The following is a 23,758-nucleotide window of genomic DNA, read 5'->3' as shown; positions in this document are numbered from 1 at the left end:
AATTCCGGCAGGTTATTCAAGCTTTCTGGTCCTCAGTGTACTTACCTGTAAACGGTTATGACAGTTGTCATACTACCAGGATTGTGGTACAGATTAAATTCATTAATACATATTAAAACACTTTGAACAGTTTCTTGACACATAATAAGCGTTCAATAAATGTTAACTTCATTTTACTATTATTATTATGACAATGGCTGTGTTTTTGATATTTAATTTTTTTTTTTTTTTTTAAAGATTTTATTTATTTATTTGACAGAGAGAGACACAGCGAGAGAGGGAACACAAGCAGGGGGAGTGGGAGAGAGAGAAGCAGGCTTCCCGCGGAGCAGGGAGCCCGATGTGGGACTCGATCCCAGGACTCTGGGATCATGACCCGAGCCGAAGGCAGACTCTTAACGACTGAGCCACCCAGGCGCCCGATATTTAAATTTTTTTCATGAAATCATGGCATTGTACATTTGAACATTCTGATTTTTATTTATTTATTTATTTATTTATTTATTTATTTATTTGAGAGAGAGAGTGAGAGAGAGCACAAGAGGGGGGAGCGGGAGAGGGAGAAGCAGACTCCCTGCTGAGCAGGTAGCCCGATGCGGGACTCGATCCTGGGACTCCAGGATCATGACCTGAGCCGAAGGCAGTCGCTTAACCGACTGAGCCACCCAGGCGCCCTGAACATTCTGATTAGGCAGAGTAAACATTTGGTAATCCTAAAAAAAAATTACTGGAATTACTTGATTATCAGAAACTAACCCCCTTCTTCCCTCACATTTGGCCACTTTTTAAGTATTCCTTAGTAGTTTCCATAGTGTTACAAATTTGTGTTGTGTGGCATGTGGATCATTGTTCTTATTTTTCCAGGCTTTGCTAGCCCTTTGGAATTTTGGCACTTAGGGTGCTTTGAATGTGGTATGTGGTGGAGGGGAGATGCACATGTCACCATCCAGTTTCTTAAAACTTCCATAGTTCTGGTCATGCTTGTGCTTTTTCAAAACAAAGCCCTGAAAAGATAATTCTTATTCTTGTTTGCTGATACCTGTATCAGTTAGGATATTTCATGCTACAGTTACCAGAAAAGCCAGCTCCAAAACTGCTTGAACAGTGGGGTATTTATTTTCTCACTAATTAGAAGTCCGAAATTAGGTGTGATTTTGAGGTGGTTAAGATGAAAGGTTTTGCGGTATCATCAAGGATCCAGGTTTTTGACATTTTCCAGCATTGCTGTGTTCAGTGTGCCCAGCACTGGATGGCTATAAGAGCTTTAGGCATGATACTTGTACACATCCCTGTGTCCAACAAGAAAAAAAGAACTGTTTCTTCCATATGTCTTTTTTATAAGCAAATGATCTAGAAGCCCCTAACAGATTTGCCCTAAATCTGAATTGTGTAACATACCCATTCTTCACTAATCATTAGAGGAAAGCGGTTGTATGTCTGACTCAGAGTCATGAAGATCTCCCTTCTACTGAGATTAGGGGAGGTATCCTTCTTGAGGACAGGGACACCCAGGAAGAGCTCTGACAGGCATGAGGAAAATGGAGTCAGGATAGTAAATGTCCAATATAGGCTATCCTCAGCTTTGGAGTCTTCTTAGTAACTTTCATTCGGTTATTTTATAACAGTATAAAAACTACCCCAGGATTGAGGAGATTAAATAATGTATGTAAAGTATTTAATAAGGTTATTGACCATATTTCAAGCTTAGGTTGTGATCAGACTGGATCTGCACATATGAGATCCTGGTTTTACATTTCCATTACTTAATGTTACACCTGATAATATAGCTAGATTTGATGTGTTGCCTAAGTTATTTAGTTCTTGTAGGCTCAGTGTATTTTTATCACTTATCCCTGTGTTGGCTTATGTCTCCATCATATAAATCACAAGTTTTTCTTTTTGCTGGGCCTAATCATTTCTAAGAACTTGTTTAATAGTATGATAATTCTGTAAATATGGCATGCTGGCCCAGTTATGTTCACAGTTTATTTTGCTTAATGTTTTTTATCTAAATTCTCATTTGAATACATGAAATAAATGTTAGTTATACTTAAAAATTAAGTTTGGTGAATAGTCTCATTGTCTTAAAACCTAGTCTGATCTTGGTTTATGAAGACTTACACTTTGAGGAAAGTAAGGACGTTTAGACTGCCACTATATTGGCTATCTTTGCAAAGTGATAGAGTAAGTAAATTGATGATGTTCTTGAGATAGAACACAATGATAGACCAGACTTTTGTATGCTATTGGAAAAACTTACTCAAAAGTAATACTGCCTGACTTTTTAATTCTGTGTGCCATTGAATATATGAAGAGTTCCTTGAACATAATCCCTGATATACTAAAAAACAAACAAAAACCAGTAAATTTCAAATATTTCTGAAATAAGATGTAATTAAAATCTTGAAGTTATTACTTGGTGGATGGTCTTATATTTGCCCCTCCATATCTCATTTTCACCGTTGTTCATCTTGTTCTCTGCCCCAGGAACCTGACCTGTCTGGACTGCATCCAGGGCTCCTTTGCCCTCTAGGTCCTGGTTGGGTTTGGCCAGTGGGAGCATCAGTAGGAGATCAGAGGAGATAGAAGGGTCAGGCTGGGGATTTATTCCCCTACCTCCCACCCTGCTTATTGGTCTGGGTGGATAAAAGTCATAGCCCCTGTCAGGTGGTATACTCCACACACCTTGCTCCCTGGTTTCTGGTAACAGCTGCCTCTTTGTCTCTTCAGGCCTAAGTGCTGTATCAGTCTTGTGGTTTCCCTGTACTTTCCCCATACCTTTTTAGCACAGTCCCTGAACCATGTTTGAGTTACTCAGTTTGATTTTGTTTTCTGCTGGTGTCTTGATTGATGCATGGTCTCATTTTAAAGTTTGTCTTGCGTTTGTAGTATGTCCTGGTCATTTATAGTGTTCCTTGGGCCTAATTCTTAAACCTTTAGCCTTAGCCTTCTGCAGTAGAATCCACTGAGTAGGCTAGATGTGGGCGCCTTTGTGCCTCGTGATCATAAAGTAGTCTTTTGTAGGACATGGGTCTTGGTGTGTATTCCTATAAACTAGTGCTTTCCTTGGGAATTAAACTGCTACTCATTTTATCCTAAGGTCCCAGCCTGGTGGAAACTTGATTCTGCCTTTTGGAATTGCCCATTGGTCTCCTTCAGTAACTGGCAACATTTTTTTTCACAGTGTGTGTTTTCTGGGAGAATTCCTATACTGTTGTATGTTTAGCGCCCTAGATTGTTTTCACCTTTAACTTTTTCTTCCTTCCTCAGGCATGGTATGTAATAATTTACCTTCTCATTGAGCCTCTTATCTTTGCAGACAGCCCGTAGTCCAGAAAAGGGGTATTTCCTCAAGAGCAGTGTTTGGGTGTGATGTATATACTGGCTTCTTTAGCCTCCCTTGATCATTTAAGCAGCAACCACCCATTGAGGAAATGCTAAAACTCATAAGGTCTGCAGGCTCTTTGAAATTTATCTGTTTCTCCTTAAGGTTTTTCTGGGGCATGGTGTGGTGGTGGGAGTGGTGAGGATGTTGCCGAAAATAATGAATGACTCTAAAAAGGTATTTTCTATGTGCTAAACACTGTTATAAACCTTTTGTGAATACAGACTCATTTAATCTTCACAAAATAGTATAAGGTAGGTACTATAATTGATCAGATACTCATTTTTATAGATGAAAGAACTGTAGCACAGGGAGATTAAATAATTTGCTGAGGTCGTTCATCTAGTCAGGTGGAGCCAGTTTTAAACCCAGGCCCCAGGGGCAGAGATTTTCTCTGTTTCTCCTCCTATAAGGAGGACTGGCTGTGTCTCCTGTGGTCAACTCTGTCTCTTCAATCTGCTAGAGGTGGAATACTTCGATGTTTACATTCCACCCACCCGGGTACATAGAGCTTGTTGAGATATTTGCTAAAAATGTAGTGAACTCTCACTTCCACGATTTCTTTTTTATTTTTTATTTAAAGATTTTATTTATTTGTCAGAAAGAGAGATCACATAAGCAGGGGGAGTGGCAGGCAGAGGGAGAAGCAGGCTCCCCCCCTCAGCAGGGAGCCCCATGTGGGACTCGATCCCAGGACCCAGGGATCATGACCTGAGCTGAAGGCAGATGCTTAACCGACTGAGCCACCCAGGCGTCCCTTATGATTTCGTTTTCTGAAAACCTGAACAGACACTGTGGTAATGGATAGTAATGTGTTTTAAGTGTAAATAATCAGGACTGGCTGGGTTTGCCTACGGACCAATTTTTTTTTTAAAGATTTATTTAAGGACGCCTGGGTGGCTCAGTCATGAAGCGTCTGCCTTCGGCTCAGGTCATGATCCCAGGGTACTTGGGATCGAGTCCCGCATCAGGCTCCCTGCTCTGTGGGAAGCCTGCTTCTCCCCGTCCCACTCCCCCTGCTTGTGTTCCCTCTCTTGCTGTGTCTCTCTGTCTTTAAAAAAAAAAAAAAAGATTTATTTAGTTTTTTGAGAGAGAGAGCTCGAGCATGAGCAGGAGGGACAGAGCGAGAGGGAGAGAGAATCTCAGGCAGACTCCATGCTGAGCATGGAGCCTGACACAGGGCTTGATCTCACTACCCCGAGATCATGACCTGAGCTGAAACCAAGAGTCAGTTGCTCAACTGACTGTGCCACCCAGGCGCCCCTGGACCTTTTCTTTAAGTATATTTGTTTGAATACAAGAGAACATATTTGATCACATGGCTACGATTTTATATTGTTAAGGAAATGAGAGGAAACTTTTACTTGACTTTCTAGCTCTTGGGTAGAGAGAGTGATATAGATTACTTAGAACTTAGCTTTTATTTCTTGGTCCCTGCATGTGATGGTTAGTTCAAATTACGTGGAAAGCAGTCATTTCTTTTTCATGTTTTCTGTTCGTTCCTGAGTCTGCTTAAAACACAATTGGATTGATACAGTCTGGGAATCATGAAGGCTAAGGTGGATTAAGGGACTCTAGTTTCATTGAGTAATCTATTAAATTCCTCAATAGCTCATGTTTTCACCAATCCAGATTACTTATCACCACTACATATTTGTAAAATAATACTTATGATTATTATTCTTCTGATAGTAAATCAAGTGCTGCCTTGTGATAGTGCCCATTTTCTTATCTTTATTTAACAAAATCTAGTTTATTTATGTTATGGCAGACATAGTTCTTAAGAGAGAAAGCAGAACACTTTAGCAGTTAGGACAAATGATGATATTTAGTTGTCATTTTCATCGTAGATTGAAATATAGACCCCATACTTGGTAAGTAGGAGTCTATCAGACATAAATTTTGGTGAGGGCAAGACATGTAGAAAATGCCACACACAACATGTACACCAGCTGCTTAAGCATAATGGGTAGCCTTTGCCCCTTGTCACAGCTTGAGTCTTGAGATGATCATCAATTCTCTAAATCCACGGGGTCCTGTTTCTAGTGTAGTCTTTAGAAAGGTAGAAGTTCTCGTACCAAGCCAGGCAGTGACTTTAGGAAAGTCAAGTGTTGAATAGTAATTGTGGCACCTATTAGCTTTAGGTGACCAGAAGTTTCTTTGGTAACCTTTATAAGAGATTATACTGATTTAGGTTATAGATACTTAGGGAAGAATTCTAAAGCTAATTGCGAAGCATTTTATAAAACAGAGGACCATGTAAGTACTTAGAGGCAAATGCCTCCCTAGAAGACTTTAAGTCCCTGAGGTGGTGGTGGAGGGCAAGACATTTAGAAAATGCCACACAAAACATACGAACCATCTGTTTAAACATAATGATTAGCCTTAGCCCCCTGTCATAGCTTGAGTCTGGAAATGATCACTGATTCTCTAAATCCACAGGGTCCTGTTTCTGAATATTTAGCCTAATGTACTGTGCTACAGGGCATTTGGAGTGCTGTGAGCTATTACTTGCAAATTCAGATTCCAAATGAGAAAAGAATTCTAGGAGGAAAAGTAAGCTGTCATATTATACAAGGTTTGAATGAAGATGCAAACCTAAAATACATAGCGAGATGAAGTACCTGAAAAAAGAAGCCAGTTAGGTGTCTCTGATGCTTAATTAGGAACTCATCTAAAAAGATAAGCCATTAAATGGCTAAGTCAGACTTCAAATTGAGTTATTGACTTTGGCCTTTCTTAGTTAATTTTCCTCTTATTGTTTACACATGTGATATTCTTTTTTTTTTTTTTAAAGATTTTATTTATTTATTTGAGAGAGAGAGAATGAGAGGGAGAGAGCACATGAGAGGGGGGAGGGTCAGAGGGCGAAGCAGACTCCCTGACGAGCAGGGAGCCCGATGTGGGACTCGATCCAGGGACTCCAGGATCATGACCTGAGCCGAAGGCAGTCGCTTAACCAACTGAGCCACCCAGGCGCCCGTGATATTCTTTTTTAAGACGTTTAAATTTGTACTGTAGGGTTTAGTTGGCGCAATTAACGTTGAAATTCTATGTTCACACATAAAACAGAGCAGATCTGTTGGTCAGTTAGGATTATCACTTCTGTTTCTCTTTTGTGGTGGTAATCTACATTTACTAAAGATATAAGTGTCCCCCCACCCCTACCCCCAGCACTTTCAGTAACAGTGGGATACCAGAAATATCCTCTTCCCTTGGTATCCCTTATTTGACACTTAGTGCATCCATTCAGCCTACCAAGTAGATGTCAGTATTGGGAATCATGCCAGGAACCTCAATTTTTTTTAATCTGTGGATTATAATTACAGGTAGAGAAAATTGAGAAAGGACAGTTTCACTTAAGACCACATGTATATAGAGTATTACAACGAAATAAAAACCTTTTGGATAGGGGCACCTGGGTGGATCAGATGGTTAAGCATCTGCCTTTGGCTCAGGTCATGATCCCAGGGTCCTGGGATCGAGTCCCGCATCGGGCTCCCTGCTCCGCGGGAAGCCTGCTTCTCCCTCTCCCACTCCCCCTGCTTGTGTTCCCTCTCTCGCTGTGTCTCTTCTCTGTCAAATAAATAAATAAAATCTTAAAAAAAAAACAAAACCTTTTGGATAAAAGTCATGGAACACCTGAGCCTCAGCTTTATGTATTAATGATCTATGTCCCAAGGCCATTTTTGGGATGGGGGAATGGAGGGAAGGGTGAGGGGCAGAGTGGCATACTTGAGAGAATAGCCTGCTACATCCTCACTTGGTTGGTTTGCATACTTCATGTACACTTGTGGTATCCCATCCCAAATTTCACAAAACTCTTATAATGAACTTTTATAACTTAGTAAAAAAGAAATACTCAAACTAAATCTTACTCTGTTTAAATGTGTCTCTGAATGATTTTTCTAATTTGTTTGGAATAGGTACTTACATCTTTATATAGTTGTAATGAAGATGCTAGTCAGTTTTATGTTTTGCTTTTTAGTTAGTGTTCTGCTAGGTGCTTTACATGCATTATCCCATTTGATCCTCAGGACAATTAGAAAGAGAAACCTATTATTGCTCCTATTTTATAGAAGGTGAAACCAAGTATGGGGATTTTATTTTATTTTATTTTTTTAGAGATTTTTATTTTTAAGTAATCTCTACATCCAACGTGGGGCTCGAACTTAAAACCCAGAGATCAAAAGTCGCATGCTCTACACTGAGCCAGCCAGATGCCTTGAGTATGGGGATTTTAAATAAGATCACAATAGCCAGAAAAAGTACAGCTGGAGATTCAAATCCAGGTCTGTGTGATTTGGAAATGTTTGAACTCTTACCTACTAGCCCATGCTGCCTCCTTTGTTATGAAGCCAGACTGTTCATGAAACTATTGTGTCTAATTAGAGTTTCTCACTTTTCACCATTTACTGACAAATTTTTTTATGACTAGAACCCATATAACGACTGTTCCAATTTCTTGTTTTATAGGAACTGAAAGATGTGGGCCATCGTGATCAGATGGCTGCAGCCAGAGGAATCCTGCAGAAAAACGTTCCAATCCTCTATACTGCATCCCAGGCATGCCTACAGCACCCTGATGTTGCAGCGTATAAGGCTAACAGAGACCTAATATATAAGCAGCTGCAGCAGGCGGTCACAGGCATTTCCAATGCAGCCCAAGCCACTGCATCAGACGATGCTTCCCAGCACCAGGGTGGAGGAGGAGGAGAACTGGCATATGCACTTAATAATTTTGATGTAAGTTATACTTGGGAGGCAACTTCAGGTTCTTGACCATCTGCCCAAAGTTAAGAGGTTTCTAGGGAAATGTGATCATGGTTTTGATGAAAGTTCATTTTCTACTTAGATTTGCAATCTCTGTCAAAAGAAATTTTAGAAATCATTGGTCTACTTGATCTTGACTTGGCCTACAAAATTTTTTCCTTTTTCTTTCTCTTTTTTCTTCTTTTCTCCTCTTTTCTTTTTTGTTAAACTTCTGAATTCTTTTATAAAACTTACATTTCCTATGGGGTCATTATTTGTTGAGGATATGAGTTTGGTTCATTTCACCCAAGATTGTAACCTTTCGGCAGATGTAAAGCTTTGGGAGATAGAGGCAAAGTGCATGCAGACTCTGACCTCCAGGGGCTCACAGTTTAGTGGGAAAAACAGATCCATCATAAGTGATTATGACACAAGTGTTATCATGTTAATCTTACTTGTCTGCCTAGAGCCTAGATGTACTTCTCAATAACTAAATTGTAATAATATATAAAATTTAATCAAGTGGAAGCAAATTTGGGCTTAAAATACTCTTAGCATAATTCCATGTAGTTATCTTTTTATAGTTGATGTCCTGGATCTGTTCTGTATATACGTTCTCTGTTCACACTGTCTTATATATCAACTTTTTTTGGTGGGGTTTTGGTTGGTGGTGGTGGTGTTTTTTTTTTTTTTTAACACTTCTACCCACAATGCCTCATGGCTTCCAGTAGATGGCAGCAGTTTAAGATTTTTTTTTTTAAGTGCTTTTTTTCTTTCTTTTAAACCCACTGTTGGGTTTCATTATTATTACTACTTTTTTTTTTTTTATTAACATAAGAGAAAATTGCCTTCCATGTGGCCAGCATCCTTTCATAAGTGGAATGCTTTGAAGTAGAGAATCTATAATGGAGTACATTTTGTTTTTAACAGTTTTTCCTTGCCTTTATCTTTTCTTCCTTTGTCTGACCCTTTATTTTGGCTTGTGTAACTGAACATTGCTGATAACGCATGACTGATTTAAGACTTCATAAATCATAAAATTCTACAGACCATGGTGTTAGAAATTACTTTTTACACTGGAGCCTTAATCATTAAATGCCTTTATAGTAAACTTACGACACATCTTAAAATTTATTGACACTTTTTTCCACCCCACTCAAATTTGGCAGTCTTAGGTATCGGCCTCTTTGAAGGCACTAAGGATTACATTTTCCCCTCATTTGAGTAGTAAATGTCAGAGGTTCCTTAACCTCTTAGGACTAGAGTGAGACTTCATAAAATGAGGGGGTTGGACGAAGTGATTGCAGGCCCATTGCAGCTTAATGACTCTTTTAAAATTCTGTGACCACTCAATTCTCATTCTTATTGGTCAGAAGTCATTGTGTATTCAGTTTTAACCAGAGAAATCTTTTTTTTTTTTTTTTAAAGACTTTATTTATTTGCGAGAGAGAGTGAGAGAGCACAAGAGTGGGGAGGGTCAGAGGGAGCAGCAGACTCCCCGCGGAGCAGGGAGCCTGATGCGGGACTCAGTCCCAGGACCCTGGGATCATGACCCGAGCCAAAGGCAGATGCTTAACTGACTGAGCCACCCAGGTGCCCCAACCAGAAAAATCTTGTAATAACTCAATCTGGTAAGAAAAATGGTCAGCTAAAATGTAGGTTAATAATGAACTGGAGGCCTTACATGTTCAGTTTTGAAACTGAGGGTTCTTGGGAATGGAAAGAAGAAATGTATACTTATTGGGAAAGGGCAAGCTTTTTTAAAGAAAAAACTTGGCCTTTAACTTTAAATCGGTAAGAATAGTCCCCATAAAGAAAAATTAAAGGGAAAATATTTGCACAGACATTTACCAGTGTGAGGATAAATTGTATTAAATGGAAAAGTTGGAGGGAGGCCAGTAGCTGCTGTCCTGGGGGTATTGATGTTTGACCTTGTACCTAAAGCTTGCTTGTGACCTGACCTCACTCACCACTGGTAAAGCTGGATTTCAGTGGAGTCAGGGGAGTGAAGAGGAGACAGAGGAAGGTTTTATTCTTACTGGGGCAGTTATACCTCACAGAGTGGCTTTTTGGGGATGGATTGCTATCATCTCTTACAGATCACCTCAAAGTCTTTAAGCAAAGAGAGTCTCTAATTTAGACATAACAGGTTGAATATGAGACTGCATTGTTTATAAAATTTGATGAGGTGTGTAAGATGAGGAAAATAGATTGGAATTGATTATAAATGCATTCCTTTCTGAAACTTTGAGGACAGAAGTCAGTGTCTGTTTTTATTGCTTTTTTGCTGTGAAACAGTTCTGCTAATGTCATACAGCAGTTTTATACTCTGTATATAGAAAAGGAAAAGAGAGCTCAGTTATTTTCCTTGCAATTCTCATTTGGTAACTTCACTAATATTGTAGAGGCTGGCATGTAGATGTTCACATTTAGTAGCGTGAACATGATTTTTGTGCTGATGTATTTGTGTTTGCATTTGTGGTATGTTATCTTACTGAGGCCCCATTCAGCTGGATAGTATTGCTTCCAGTGCTGCCTTTGAGAAGTGGTCTATCATGGGCCAACTTGTATGGCTATCATCTAACAAGAAGTATAACTATTTTTTAGGCGTTGGAATTTTTATATTAAATCTTGATGTCCCTGATCAACACTTTGCTCACCTTCATTAATAATGGAGGGAACAGAGATTACCACTAAGATTCAATAACACTTTCTCTGCAGAAACAAATCATTGTGGACCCCTTGAGCTTCAGTGAGGAGCGCTTTAGACCTTCCCTGGAGGAGCGCCTAGAAAGCATCATTAGTGGGGCTGCCCTGATGGCCGACTCGTCCTGTACACGTGATGACCGGCGTGAGAGAATTGTGGCAGAGTGTAATGCTGTCCGCCAGGCCCTGCAGGACCTGCTCTCAGAGTACATGGGCAATGTGAGTATCCGAACTTTTCCTTTGAAGTGAAGAGTTTTTTGTAACAGATGCTGGATCTGAGATGTTTTAACTAAAAATGGCTAGTATGCTCTTGGTTCCTTGACCCTTTAGAGATGGGCAAATTTTTCAAGGAATGGATCAAAAAATGGCTATGTTCCCCTTTCCTCCCAACTTTTTATATTGAAAATTTTTAACTTGTAAAAATCCTACAGTGAGAACCCATCTACCCTTTATCTAGATTCACCAGTTAACACTTAGATACAGGTGCATGTTTGTGTGAACAGATGTATGGTTTATTTGTATAAATATATGCACACACACAAAACCTTTTTTTCTATTTAACATTTGGATGTAAGTTGCAGGTATTGGGTTGGTTCAGCTCTAAACACCTTAGCACCCATGTACTAAGGATAATGACCTTCAATATCCCTAAAGTTCCATTATCACATCTAGGCTGCCATCTAATTTTGGGCAAAAGGGAATGCTGAAAATATTTATAGTTGGTAGTTTTTTTCATGGACCATATAGAATTTCATAAGAAGTGGTAATTACCAACTACAGCTGAGTATTAGATGAACTGAGTAGTGGTTTTGAATTTTTAAGGTTTGTGTTTAAAAATCAATGCTCTAGAAAATTTTTTTTCCCATAGATAATACTGTACTTGTTGATTTTTATCTCTATTGTCATTACCTTCCTTTTTCTTTCCATGATACTTGTGCAATTGCAGTTATTTAATGCTTAGAGTTACTATAATTTAGACCTTGTACCCAATGTTTACTGCCGCAGAAAAGGAGTAAGTTAAATAAAATTTATATAAAATCATTTTAAAGGGAAGAGAACAATACAAACTAGTTCTCACTTGTGATTTTTGCTTGTTTAATGCTTTTCAGGGAAAGATCTTGGTACTTTTTCATTTATTCATTTGCCATATATCTTACTCGTTCACTTATATGCCTATATAAGTGAACATATAATGTTGAGTCATAATGGAATTCCTAGGGTGAAGATGAATGCCTTAGTGTGTTTATCTTTTTTCTACCATATTGTGAAATTAGTGACCATATTGAATTTTTTTTAAGCCATTGCCATGTTTTGATCGTATGCAGTCTACCTCAGAAAAATGAGCTTAGAGGCTTAGTTAAATCAGATGGAAAAAGCAGTTGATAAGTCAGTGAAAATGTGGGGCACATTTAAAAATCCGTACCTAAGCTTGAAAATCAAAATATAAAAAAATGGATAATTTGAAGAATGGTTCACTATATTAGAATTTTAAACAGGGAAACAAAGGACTCGGTATGTGTGTGGATCAGTTATCTGCTATCACATATAGTACTGAAGGACAAAAATATAAAATGTAGTTATAATTAGGAAAATGCTTTAAAAGCAGTCTTTGGCTGGGAAGAATACTTGATAAATTTCTTCTTATTGCTCCATATGAGAGCTTCTTAACCATTCTGCATGTAAGAGCTTCCTAACAATCCCTTGAGTCTTGGGCTTGGTTGGATCTTGCCCTAGTTGTCCCTGGTCATGAGTAACCTAGTTCCTCTCCAGAGTATCATACAAATACTATTTTCAGTTTGTGCCACAGATGTAAGTAAAGGTAGGAAACACTCATTTATGCTTGAAGACATGGAGACCGTAACATCACTCTTACATAACATTTTATTATGTAAGTGAAAGCTAGAACCATGATCTTTCTTTGGCTGAAATTTAAAGATTATGGTGGAGGTTTTGAAAGAAATTATCTTGAGATTCAGATTATATTTTAGAAGATGGACTCTGGGCATGTTTTTCTTAAAGATAAAAATTTTTAGTTCCCTTGTATTGACTCACATAACATTGAGCAGGTGATGGAATGAAGATAAAGCTGGGGGAGGGCAGTGAAGCACACTTGAAAGCTTAAAACCTCATAGGGTCTGCAAGAAGCAGAAGGAATTGAGGTGAGATTTTTGCTTATTTCGGAAGCTTTCAAAAGCATTTAGAACCTTTAGTAACAATCAGAATTTAACCAGCAGTTATCTGCCTATTGCTAACTTCATACTGAGTATGTGTCACAAGCAAACCCATGCTGGGCGCTGGGTAGAGGAGGAATGAGGCACTGTCTTTTCCTTCTAATACAGGGTCTCTACAGAACATTTATGGGGAGTGCCATCGTGCTGCTAAAATGCCATGGGGATTGCAAGGAGGATGAGGTTATTTCTAGCTGGGAAACCTCAGAGGTCTTTATGGAGGATTAATTTTACATTCTTTAGCTCTACCTTGATTTTTTGAAAATGGCTCACTTTAAGTTTTGATTATTTCTCTTAAAAATATTAGGCAAATAGGGGCGCCTGGGTGGCTCAGTCGTTAAGCGTCTGCCTTCGGCTCAGGTCATGATCCCAGGGTCCTGGGATCGAGCCCCGCAACGGGCTCCCTGCTCCGTGGGAAGCCTGCTTCTCCCTCTCTCACTCCCCCTGCTGGTGTTCCCTCTCTCGCTGTGTCTCTCTCTGTCAAATAAATAAATAAAATCTTTAAAAAAAAAAAAAAAAAAAATATTAGGCAAATAATTATGATATGTGGAAAATTAAGACAATCTGGCTTAATTAAAACTGGTTCACTACATGGAACTTTGTTGACAGAGTGGTCAAATACAGAGCGACTGATGTATTTTTATTTTTATTATTTATTTATTTATTTGAGAGAGAGAGAGAGAGAGAGAGAGTGCCTGTCTGTGCGTGAGTGGGGGAGGGGCAGAGGGAGAGGGAGACCAGGAGGAAAAGAAGCAGCCTCCCTCCCTGCTTAGCACAGAGCCCAACACAGAGCTCAGTCTCATAACCCTGAGATCATGACCTGAGCCAAAACCGAGTTGGCCACTTAACTAAGCTACTCAGGCACGCCTGATATATTTTTATTTTTTTTCATTTCCTGGCTTCTCTCAGTAATGTCATTTTTTTTCTAGGTACATACTCTTAAAATCTTGCTGTCATCTCTAATCTTCCTTCTTCATCCTGTGTGGTCATTTACCAGGTTTCTGTTGGGTTTTCCTCTAAGGCAGTGATTTTGAACTTTGGATGCACATTAGAATCCCTGGGGAACTTTAAAAAAATCTTGATGTCTAGCTTGTACCTCATTTAAATCAGGGTCACTGAATTGAGGTCCAGGTGACAGTATTTTTTTTTTTTTTAAGATTTTATTTATTTATTTGAGAGAGAGCTCAGGTGAGGGCACATGAGTTGGGGGGAGTGGTGCAGACTACCTGCTAGCAGGGAGCCCAATGATGTGGGTGTTCATCCCAGGACCTTTGGATCATGACCTCAGCCACCCATGTGTCCCCAGGTGACAGTATTTTTTAAAAGTTTCTCAGGTGATACCAGTGTATAGTTAAGGTGGAGAAACTCCTGATGCTTTACTGCATTTGTCCCTACTGTCTCCACTGCCATTGCTTTATTCTAGGCTCTACTCACTTTCTTTGTTGTCTAGTCTGTTGTGCTTCCTTAGGCGAGTCTGTGTTCATCCCTTCAGTAGGACGTAGTTCATTCTGTGTTTCAAATTCTCTTCCTACTTCTTGAAAACCTAACCTGCTCTTGCTTCAAGGCCCACATTTTTTTCCTCCATCTATTTGCTGGAGGCTCTTTAAAACAGCGCCATCCTGCATTATTTCTTTGCTGTTTGGAGTTTTGTGCGTAATTGTTGACTTCCTTGAATTGTTGCTTAATTGTATTTCTTTATCCATGTAATTTCTGCAACTATGTTTAAGCTTGTAAAAGACAGGAACTGGGGCACCTGGGTGGCTGGGCCTGGAGTCTGCTTAAGATTCTCTCTCCCTCTCTCTCTGCCCCTCTCCACTCCCTCTCTAAAATGAATGAATGAATGAACGAACGACAGGAACGATTTAAAAATACTTTCAGGGACTGGTATAATACTAGAAGAGGTATTCAGTAAGTAATTGCTTTATAGAGTAACTCATGCTGACGGGGAATGAATGAAACAGACAATTTTGCATATTCATGGTGCTAGGGATATTAGTGAAAAAAAATCAAAAGATCCTTGCCTTTATGGGCCTTACATTTTAGAAGGTTATAGGGAAGGAGGCCATGGGTGATTTACCACTACTTCCTGTAGATCTCAGTATATGATGACATTTGTAGAAAAAATTAAACCAAGTACTCTGAAATAAGCAGTGAGGGAAAGTGGTGTCCTAGGTCACAGTAGAGTTAAATTTGATTCATCAGGTGAGAGCCAAACTCCCTTTTAAAGGCTTCAAGGGCCAGGAGGCCAACAGCCTTAATGCTCCTGCTTGCATTGCGGTTTAGAGTTGGAGGTAACTCTTGGCTGTATTGCTAACTTACTGTACTGAGAGCTAAGAGATATTGATGTTAAAAGTAATGCATTTGACCCCTACTTACTGAACGTTATGGAAATGCCTCAGATGCATGACAATAGAGGTCTTTTGACATTCAGTAGATCTTTGTAGTCCCACAAATGACTTCCAGGTTTCCTTGAAATGAAATGTGGTTATTGTGGTTAAGTTTAATTTGTTCATGCTCTGTCAACTTAAGGTTACTCCTGGGAGGGTTCTAGAGAAGGAAAAACAACTTGGATGTGTGTCCTAATCTTAAAAGGCTTTAAAAGCAAATGGATTGAAATTAAAATGAAATGGAATTGAATTTGAAAAAAATTGTTACCACTTTGTTTATTTTTTCATAATTGAAAGTCATACATACACATTGAATTACTGAACCACCACTATTAACATTAGGAATAGGCATTCCAATTTTTTTTCCCTTTCTTGTATGTAGTGGGCTTTTTTTTTTAATTTTATTTTAAAATAGTTTTAACCCTTTTATTGTTCCCTGCATATAACAAAATACATAATTAGGGTTCAAACCATTATGATAATGGGTTAAAACAAGCTGCAAGGTTAATGGGTTAAATTTTTCTTTCTTAAATACATAGCTGACTTTGGAGCTCAGATGTGTGTTAGAATGTTCTCTGAAGTTATTCAATGCCAGTGAAAAACAACATTCTGAAGAGCCTTGTACTTCATGCAGTTGATTTCTATATTTCACACCCTTCATTCTGCTGAGGAATATGCTGATCGTCAATATGTTCCTTTCTCCCTTTATTAGAGCATGTGCTTTGAGTTGTTTTCCCAGTAGAATTTACTGTGACCATGCTTGTTTGTTTCTGTTACCACACTCATCTTCAAGCCTCCTGACCTCTCAAAAAATAGATAAGCAGAACTCCTCCCTACCCCTTATCCTCCAGATCTGAAAATACTTAACACAGTATCTGAAATATAGAAGGCCCTCAATCTTTGAAATGAATTTCGTTTGATTTTGGCCTGAGCAGTCTTGGTCAGTGGTTCATGGTCATGTTTGACTGACTGGAGTTAGGACTTAAAATTGATGAGAACAAGCGCAGGCTTTGGGCTTGAGTAGCTCTAGTTGTGTGCCATCCAGTGTGGTAGCCACTAGCCAGATGTGGCTGTCAAGTACCTGAAATGTGACTGTTTAAACTGAGATGTGCTGTAAGTATAAATTCCTTGCCATATTTGAAAAACTGAGTACACAGAAAAAGGATGTAAAATATCTCAATACCTCGCAGTATTTTGGGTATATTGGGTTAAATATAATCTGTTCTTAAACTTTTTACCTGTTTCTTTTTATTTACAGCTACTAGAAAATTTAAAATTATATGTAGTTTTTGTTACTTGGTCACATTTTATATCTCTTGGGTAGTTCTGACTACTGGGTAACCAGCCAGCTAAGGTGAGTAGGTAAGTTTGGCATTAACCTCCTCATTGAATGTCCAAAATGGTACCATATTCATACATGGTAGCTATCATAGCTTGTATTTTTTATACCTAAAACTATAGTTTCAGACAGAAGAAAATTGGTATAGCTTAGAACCTGGTGAGGATGATGTTGCTTAAAGATAAGTTTATCTTTGTTCTTGCCCAAAAACATTGGATGCATTGGTAATTAGGATCCTAAAAGAGGAGTGCAATAACTGGGCTTTCTTTTTTTTTTTGTATTGCCCTGGGTATATATTTGAGGGGTTTGATTATGTTAATATAGCAGGCATAAAATTTTTATTTGATTTGGATAATAGTTTGATATGGAATGTATGACTAGGATGCAGTTAATATTCACTTTCAAAGATATATTGTTACTTTAGTGAAGAGAAGCACTTAATTTAGATGCTAATCTCTTCTCAGTTTTGCAAATGCCTTCCTGGAATCACTTTACTATAGCCAGAGCTTCCAGCTTTTGAAGGAGTTGTTTTCGAAGAGCTTGTAACTACATTATTTTGTAGCTGCATTTCTTATTTTCAAAATTAGAACAGCTTACTTTTTTTCTGATGATAATTTTTTTTTTTAAGATTTTATTTTTTTGACAGAGACACAGAGAGAGAGGGAACACAAGCAGGGGGAGTGGGAGAGGGAGAGAGAGAAGCAGGCTTCCCGCTGAGCAGGGAGCCTGATGCGGGGCTGGATCCCAGGACACTATGATCATGACCTGAGCGGAAGGCAGACGCTTAACGACTGAGCCACGCAGGCACCCCTAATATAATTCTAAGTTCATTATATATAACGTGTAATCCTACCACCTATTTTTGGTGTCCAACATTCCAGCCGCCTTTGTGCATATGTTTGTACGCACACACATACCTATTTTTTTCTTACCATTTCTTTTTTTTTTATTAACAATAAAAATAAGGGTTATCTGTACTATCATACTGTGTACCATATGGCAGCCATTGTCCTAAAAGACATATGTTTGTACCTGTTTTGCTGCCATAATAACCTATATTGAGTTATTTGCTCAAAAATACATAAACATACAGCTGAGATCTCTGACCTGAAAGTCTGGCTCTTAATACCTTTATCATTGTGCATCTTTACTATAGCAAATGTGGTTTTACATCATCATCTTTAATGGCTGCGGAGCTTTCCACTGTATTGGTTTATAAATGACTGTTCTGAAATTAAATACTCTACCCTAAATAAGATAAACCCAGGTCTGGTATAGCTGCTTGAAGTGAGCCAACAGGAAAGGTTTTTACAGTGTCTTCCCAAAGCTAGACTTTCTGATGTTGAGTGTCATAGATGTTTCAGTTGGCTCTGTGATGTGCAGCTACGTGGCTGAGGTTTGTTATACAATATGCTTTGATTTCCATCTTTATTTGAACCTATGGGTTTCTTGTAATAAACTCTCGCCTGTATTGCTAGGCCATAGTTCTCTAGCTGTGCTTGCATATGATTTTATTGATTTGTTAGTGTAGGCTTTTCTGTGAGCTGCCTAGCATATTTGGGAGAATTTAGACATAAATAGATGTTGCATTGCATGCAAAATTGGAGCACATGTAGGACTTGTTTCTATTGGTGGAGCAGCATTTATTTAATTTGGAAATCTTATTTGTCAAAGATTGTGTGATTTTTCTTACATTGGGGGCAAGAGGTTTAAAACTTAACTCTGAGGAGGACCTCTCCTCAAGTTATATTTTGTGTTGCTTTCTGAGAGGTTCAAGGTTCTTCCCGGTGCGTGCTACTCTGGCATTACAAATTGCGGTATTTAACAGGCAAGTTTTTAACCTTTTATATACAGAAAGATGCATGTCTGGAATGCTGCTCGCCTAATGGAGCAATAGTGGAATGGTCTCTTGAGATTAGGATGATGGAGTAGATATGGAAGCCTGCCCAGTGTCAGCTGCAGATTGATCAGGTTTTAGCCTCCATGAGATGGCTGTTAGACTATCCTTGGTATTATTTTATGCTCTTCAGATATTGGGCAGGCTTGAAAAGATTTTATATCAAAAAATGTTTTTGGATTAAAAGGTTAAACCTCCAAATATATCAATATTAGTAATTGTCCCTAGGTGGTGGGGTGGTAGGCAGTATAAATTTTCTTCTATATTTTGCCCCACATTTTTTGGACAGTGTTTCTTATGGTCATAATGAAAAAGTTTAAAGTAAACTTAGACCCCTTAGTTTCATGCATCTTGGATTTTTAGTTTTTTAAAAAAGATTTTATTTATTTATTTATTTATTAATAAAGATTTTATTTATTCATCTGACAGAGAGAGAGTGAACAAGCAGGGGGAGCCAGAGGAAGAGGGAGAGGCAGGCTCCCTGCTGAGCAAGCAGCTGATTCCAGGACCCTGGGATCATGCATGATCTGAGCCAAAGGCAGCCTCTTAACTGACTGAGCCACCCAGGCGCCCCTATTTATTTATTTTTTAAAAAGATTTGTTTATTGTTCTTAGAGAAAGAGCATGCCTGCACTAGTGGGAGGGACAGGGAGAGGGATAGAAAATCCCAAGGAGACTGTGCGCTGAGCACGGAGCCTGACGTGGGGCTCAATCCCAGGACCCTGAGACCATGATCTGAGCTGAAAGCAAGAATCGGGGGCACTCAACTGACTGTGCCACCCAGATGCCCCTAAAGATTTTATTTTTAAGTAGTCTCTACACCCAACATGGGGCTCAAATCCACAACCCCAAGACCAAGGGTCCCAACTGGAGCCAGCCAGGCACCCCTTAGATTTTGTTTATAATTATATACTGTGTGTATTTCCAAGGTACTGTTAATATGGGAACATTGAGGATTTTTCACTTTAATAAGGCCTTGATTCATCTTTTTAAGGTAATGATTCATTCAAGACTAGTTTGACTGAAGTGATAAGTTGTGTGTTTTTTTTGTTTTGCTTACTATAATATATATTTCTAACAAGTGTTGGTCAAAATATGGTCTCTTACCTCTGTGTGATAGTGTTTGCGTCATCCTTTTCTTGAACTGTTTATCCAAGTGATTTTTGACCATGGAAGTGTAGAATTGTAAGATTTAGAATTTAAAGGTGACATTAATTACCTAGTGCAGGGTTTGACAAATTACCGTTCTCAGGTTAAGTCTGGCTTCCTATTTTTGTAAATAAAATTTTATTGAATACAGCTCTGCCCATTTATTTATCATCTATGGCTGTTTTTCCACTACAGTGGCATAGTCGAATAGTTGTGATCTAGAATGTCCGTATGTGACAGACATCTAAAACTAAAAGCGAATGGCCACTAAAGCCTGAAATATTCGCTATCTGGCCCTTTCTAGAAGTCTGGTGAGATTTAATGTAGTCCAGCCCAATACTTTTTTTTGAAGGTTCTGAGTTACCAATTCAATTTCTTTAATGGATATAAGACTATTTAGGTTTTGTGTTTCTTCTTGCATAAATTTTTGAAGTTTATGGCTTTAAAGGAGTTGTCCATTTTATCCAGTTAGTCAAATTTTATATGCAGAGTTTTTTGTAGGATTCTTTTTACTATCTTTTTAATGTTTGTGGGGATTCTGTAGCCATATTCTTTAATTTATTCCTAGTGTTGGTAATTTGTATTTGCTCTTTTTTTTTTTGGTCAGTCTGGCTATAGGTTTATCAATTTTATTGATCTTTTGAAATAACCAACTTTTGGTTTTACTGAGTTTTCTCTGTTATTTTCAATTTTACTGATTTCTGCGCTTTATCGTTTTTTTTTTTTCTCCTGCTTCCTTTGGGTTTATTTTTTATTTTAAAGATTTTATTTATTTATTTGACAAAGAGAGACATAGCAAGAGAGGGAACACAAGCAGGGGGAGTGGGAGAGGGAGAAGCAGGCTTCCCGCTGAGCAGGGAGCCCGATGCGGGGCTCGATCCCAGGACTCTGGGATCATGACGTGAGCTGAAGGCAGACGCCCAACGACTGAGCCACCCAGGCGCCCCCCCCTTTGGGTTTATTTTGTTCTCCAGTTTCTTGAGGTGAGAATTCAGGTTATCGGTTTGAGACCTTTTTTTTTTTGTAAAGATTTAGGGTAGATTTTCATATAAGGTCTACTTTGTCTGCATCCCATAAATTTCGATATATTGTCTTTTTTGTTTAGTTCAAAATATTTTAAAATTTTTCCTTGAGTCTTCCTCAGGCCAGTGGATTATTTGGCAGTATGTTATTTAATTTCCAACTAGATGGAAATTTTTTTGTTATATTTCTTTTGTTTCTAGTTTAATTAAAACTTAATGTGACCAAAGAACATACTTTGCATCATTTCATTTCTTTTAATTGTTCATTAGAGCTTGTTTTATGACCCAGTGCTACTTTTGTGAGTGTTGTATCCGCATTTGGAAAGAATATATGAATTGTGCTATTGTTGGAGAGAGTGATTTATAAATGTCAATTAGATCCAATTTGTTGATGGTATTGGTTGATCAGTTTGGTTCAGTTCTTCCATATATTGCTTATCTATCTGTCTGTCTGTCTGTCTGTCTATTGCCAGCTTGCTCTTAATTATTACTGAGAAAGGAATGTTGCAGTTTACAGCTATGATTGTGGATTTGGCCCTTTCTCACTTCAATTCTCAGATTGCTACTCTGTGCATTCTGTCCATGGTTTTTGGGTGCAGTCATTGTGATAGGGTAGATTGGGTTTATTCCTTCTTAACCAGAAGCAAAACCCAGCTACCTATTTTCAGAACAGCCTGAAAGTAGGGATAACTTTGGCATGATAATACTCAGGTAAAGACAGTTAGGACTAGAGCTGAGGCTTCTGAGTTTTAGTCCAGGGCTACTCCTGCTGGTACTTTTCACATGTGATGCCATGGACCGTGGCCAATAAGCTGATGCTTCCAGAGAGAATAGGACTTACTAAGCTTGATCAAATGTTCCCTTCCCTAGAGCTGCTTTCTCAACGGTAAAACTGGATTATTAATCGCTGCCCCTCCACCTGATTTTGTTTAAAGGCACAGAGAACCTATCAAATAAGACCAAGTAAAATGATGAAGATGGGATAATGGTTGGTGGTATTGCAAAAAATAGGAAAATGCCTAAGAGCAATAAATGAAGTTTAGCCACGAACAAGGTAAACAGGGATCTGCATAGGCAGAGACTGAGGCTGTTCTCAAGAGTGACAGGTCCTTCCTGGCTTTGTGTGACAACTCCATTCCTTGCTGCTCTCTTCCTATAGCGAAGAGCCAAAGTGGCACTACCCCATCCTTTAGTTCAGGCATTGAAGCATAGCGGCAAGATGGGTCTTTTTCCCTCCTCAACTGGGGGGGGGTGGGAGGGAAGGGGAGAATAGATAGCATATTTGATGTGAACGTAAAAACATAAAGTGCTATACACTTGAAAATTGGCATTGTTTTATTTTTTTATTTTATTATTTTTTAAAGATTTTTTTAATTTATGTGACAGAGCACACAAGCAGGGGGAATGGCAGGCAGAGGGAGAGGGAGAAGCAGGCTCCCCACTGAGCAGGGAGCCCGTTCCGGGGCTCGATCCCAGGACCGCAGAATCATGACCTGAGCTGAAGGCAGACACCTAACCGACTGAACACCCAGGCGCCCCGAAAATTGGCATTGTTTTAGATGCATTTGTAATACTGTTCCTTTTTCCTCATTTATTCTTTTTGGTCCGAAAGTAGGCTTTGCTTTTGGCAAAATTGTCACGTGTTGATAATAAGAAATTCATTTAAAATATTGTTACTGTTTAAATGTGGCAAACTAGGTGTTTTGGGAGGTTACCTGTTTATTTTACCTAGAATGCTCATATATGACAAACATGTAAAATTAAGCTTATCAGTCATAACTTTCTACCTTAATATTTTCTGTCCATTGATCTTAACATTTGTTTTTAGATTACATATTTTAGAGGACTTAAGATAGTTAATAAAAACTCTTGAGTTTCCAAACTGTCCTTGCCAGAGACAGGTATAGCCTTGTGCCAGGAAATTTCCTTTTCTCTCATTTCAGGTCTGCTTTCTTGAAAGTTACTTTGGTTTTTGTGTTTCTTAGTCATAATATAAAATTAGAAGGGTGAAAGTCTATAGAATGTGATGTTTTCTTCTCTGACTGAATGTCCTTATTCTTTGTTTATTTTGGGTTGAATCTGTGTTCACATCTGATGACTGCTAAGTAAGTGCTTGACAGTCACTAAATAGCTTTAAAGTGCAATATTGGATATTTAGAACCAAAGATTGCTTAGAACTGATTTTGTTTGGTCATCTCTGAAAATGGCACTGGGACCTGTTCATATTGGCATGATTTGGAGACATACTATAAGAAAGATATTTTCATTTAGTGATTTATAGTAAAACAACATCTGGGCAGTAAATTGTCTTATAAGTGTTATTTTCAGATGTGTTGAAATGATTGGCCTCCTGTTTCAGTTTTACTCCAGTTGCAGATTGTCTGACTTTTGGTTTTATAAAAAATTTGCATTTTCTAATTGTCTACCAAATAGAATGCAACGTAGCATCTTATTTCAAGGCTTCCTTGCTAATTGTCCTTTAAATTTAATGCCAGAGAATACTTGTCCTGAATTACTTCTTTCTACTTTGAGGGAGAATTATTGGTTTTGTAGATTCAAATATGAAACTCCTCTTCTAGGAATGAAAAGATTTATGTTTTGGCTTGCCCTTGTTTTGTGTCTATATGAACATTGCTTATTATTCCTTTGTATAAAATAACCTGAAATACTATATAAGGAAAATCATAAATATTTGACCAGTGATACCCAATTACAATCTTTAAAGCTCATAATAATAAATATACTTGTTGCTGGGAAGCAGAACATATTTATCTTGCCTTTTTTTTTTTTTTTAAGATTCTCTACTGTGAAAAATAGATAAAAGACATTATATATATGGGAAAATTGTTTGACTTCTAAAAGTTGGTTGTTCATATATATACCCTTAGTGACT

General features: G+C 38.4%; 1 protein-coding gene across 4 annotated transcripts in view; it reads left to right on the top strand.

The window, feature by feature from the left end:
- The window catches only part of CTNNA1 (catenin alpha 1), a 306,638-nt gene that overhangs the window by 186,753 nt on the left and 96,127 nt on the right, over positions 1-23,758 (top strand). For all 4 annotated transcript variants that reach the window (XM_078067460.1, XM_078067463.1, XM_078067461.1 and 1 more), the window contains exons 6-7: positions 7,862-8,131; positions 10,859-11,062. In XM_078067460.1, coding sequence (XP_077923586.1) covers positions 7,862-8,131; positions 10,859-11,062 — 474 coding nt within the window. The remainder of the gene's footprint in view (positions 1-7,861; positions 8,132-10,858; positions 11,063-23,758) is intronic.

The sequence above is a fragment of the Halichoerus grypus genome, chromosome 2, assembly GCF_964656455.1.
Source record: "Halichoerus grypus chromosome 2, mHalGry1.hap1.1, whole genome shotgun sequence".
Lineage (NCBI taxonomy): Eukaryota > Metazoa > Chordata > Mammalia > Carnivora > Phocidae > Halichoerus > Halichoerus grypus.
This window is presented reverse-complemented; position numbering and strand designations above follow the sequence as displayed.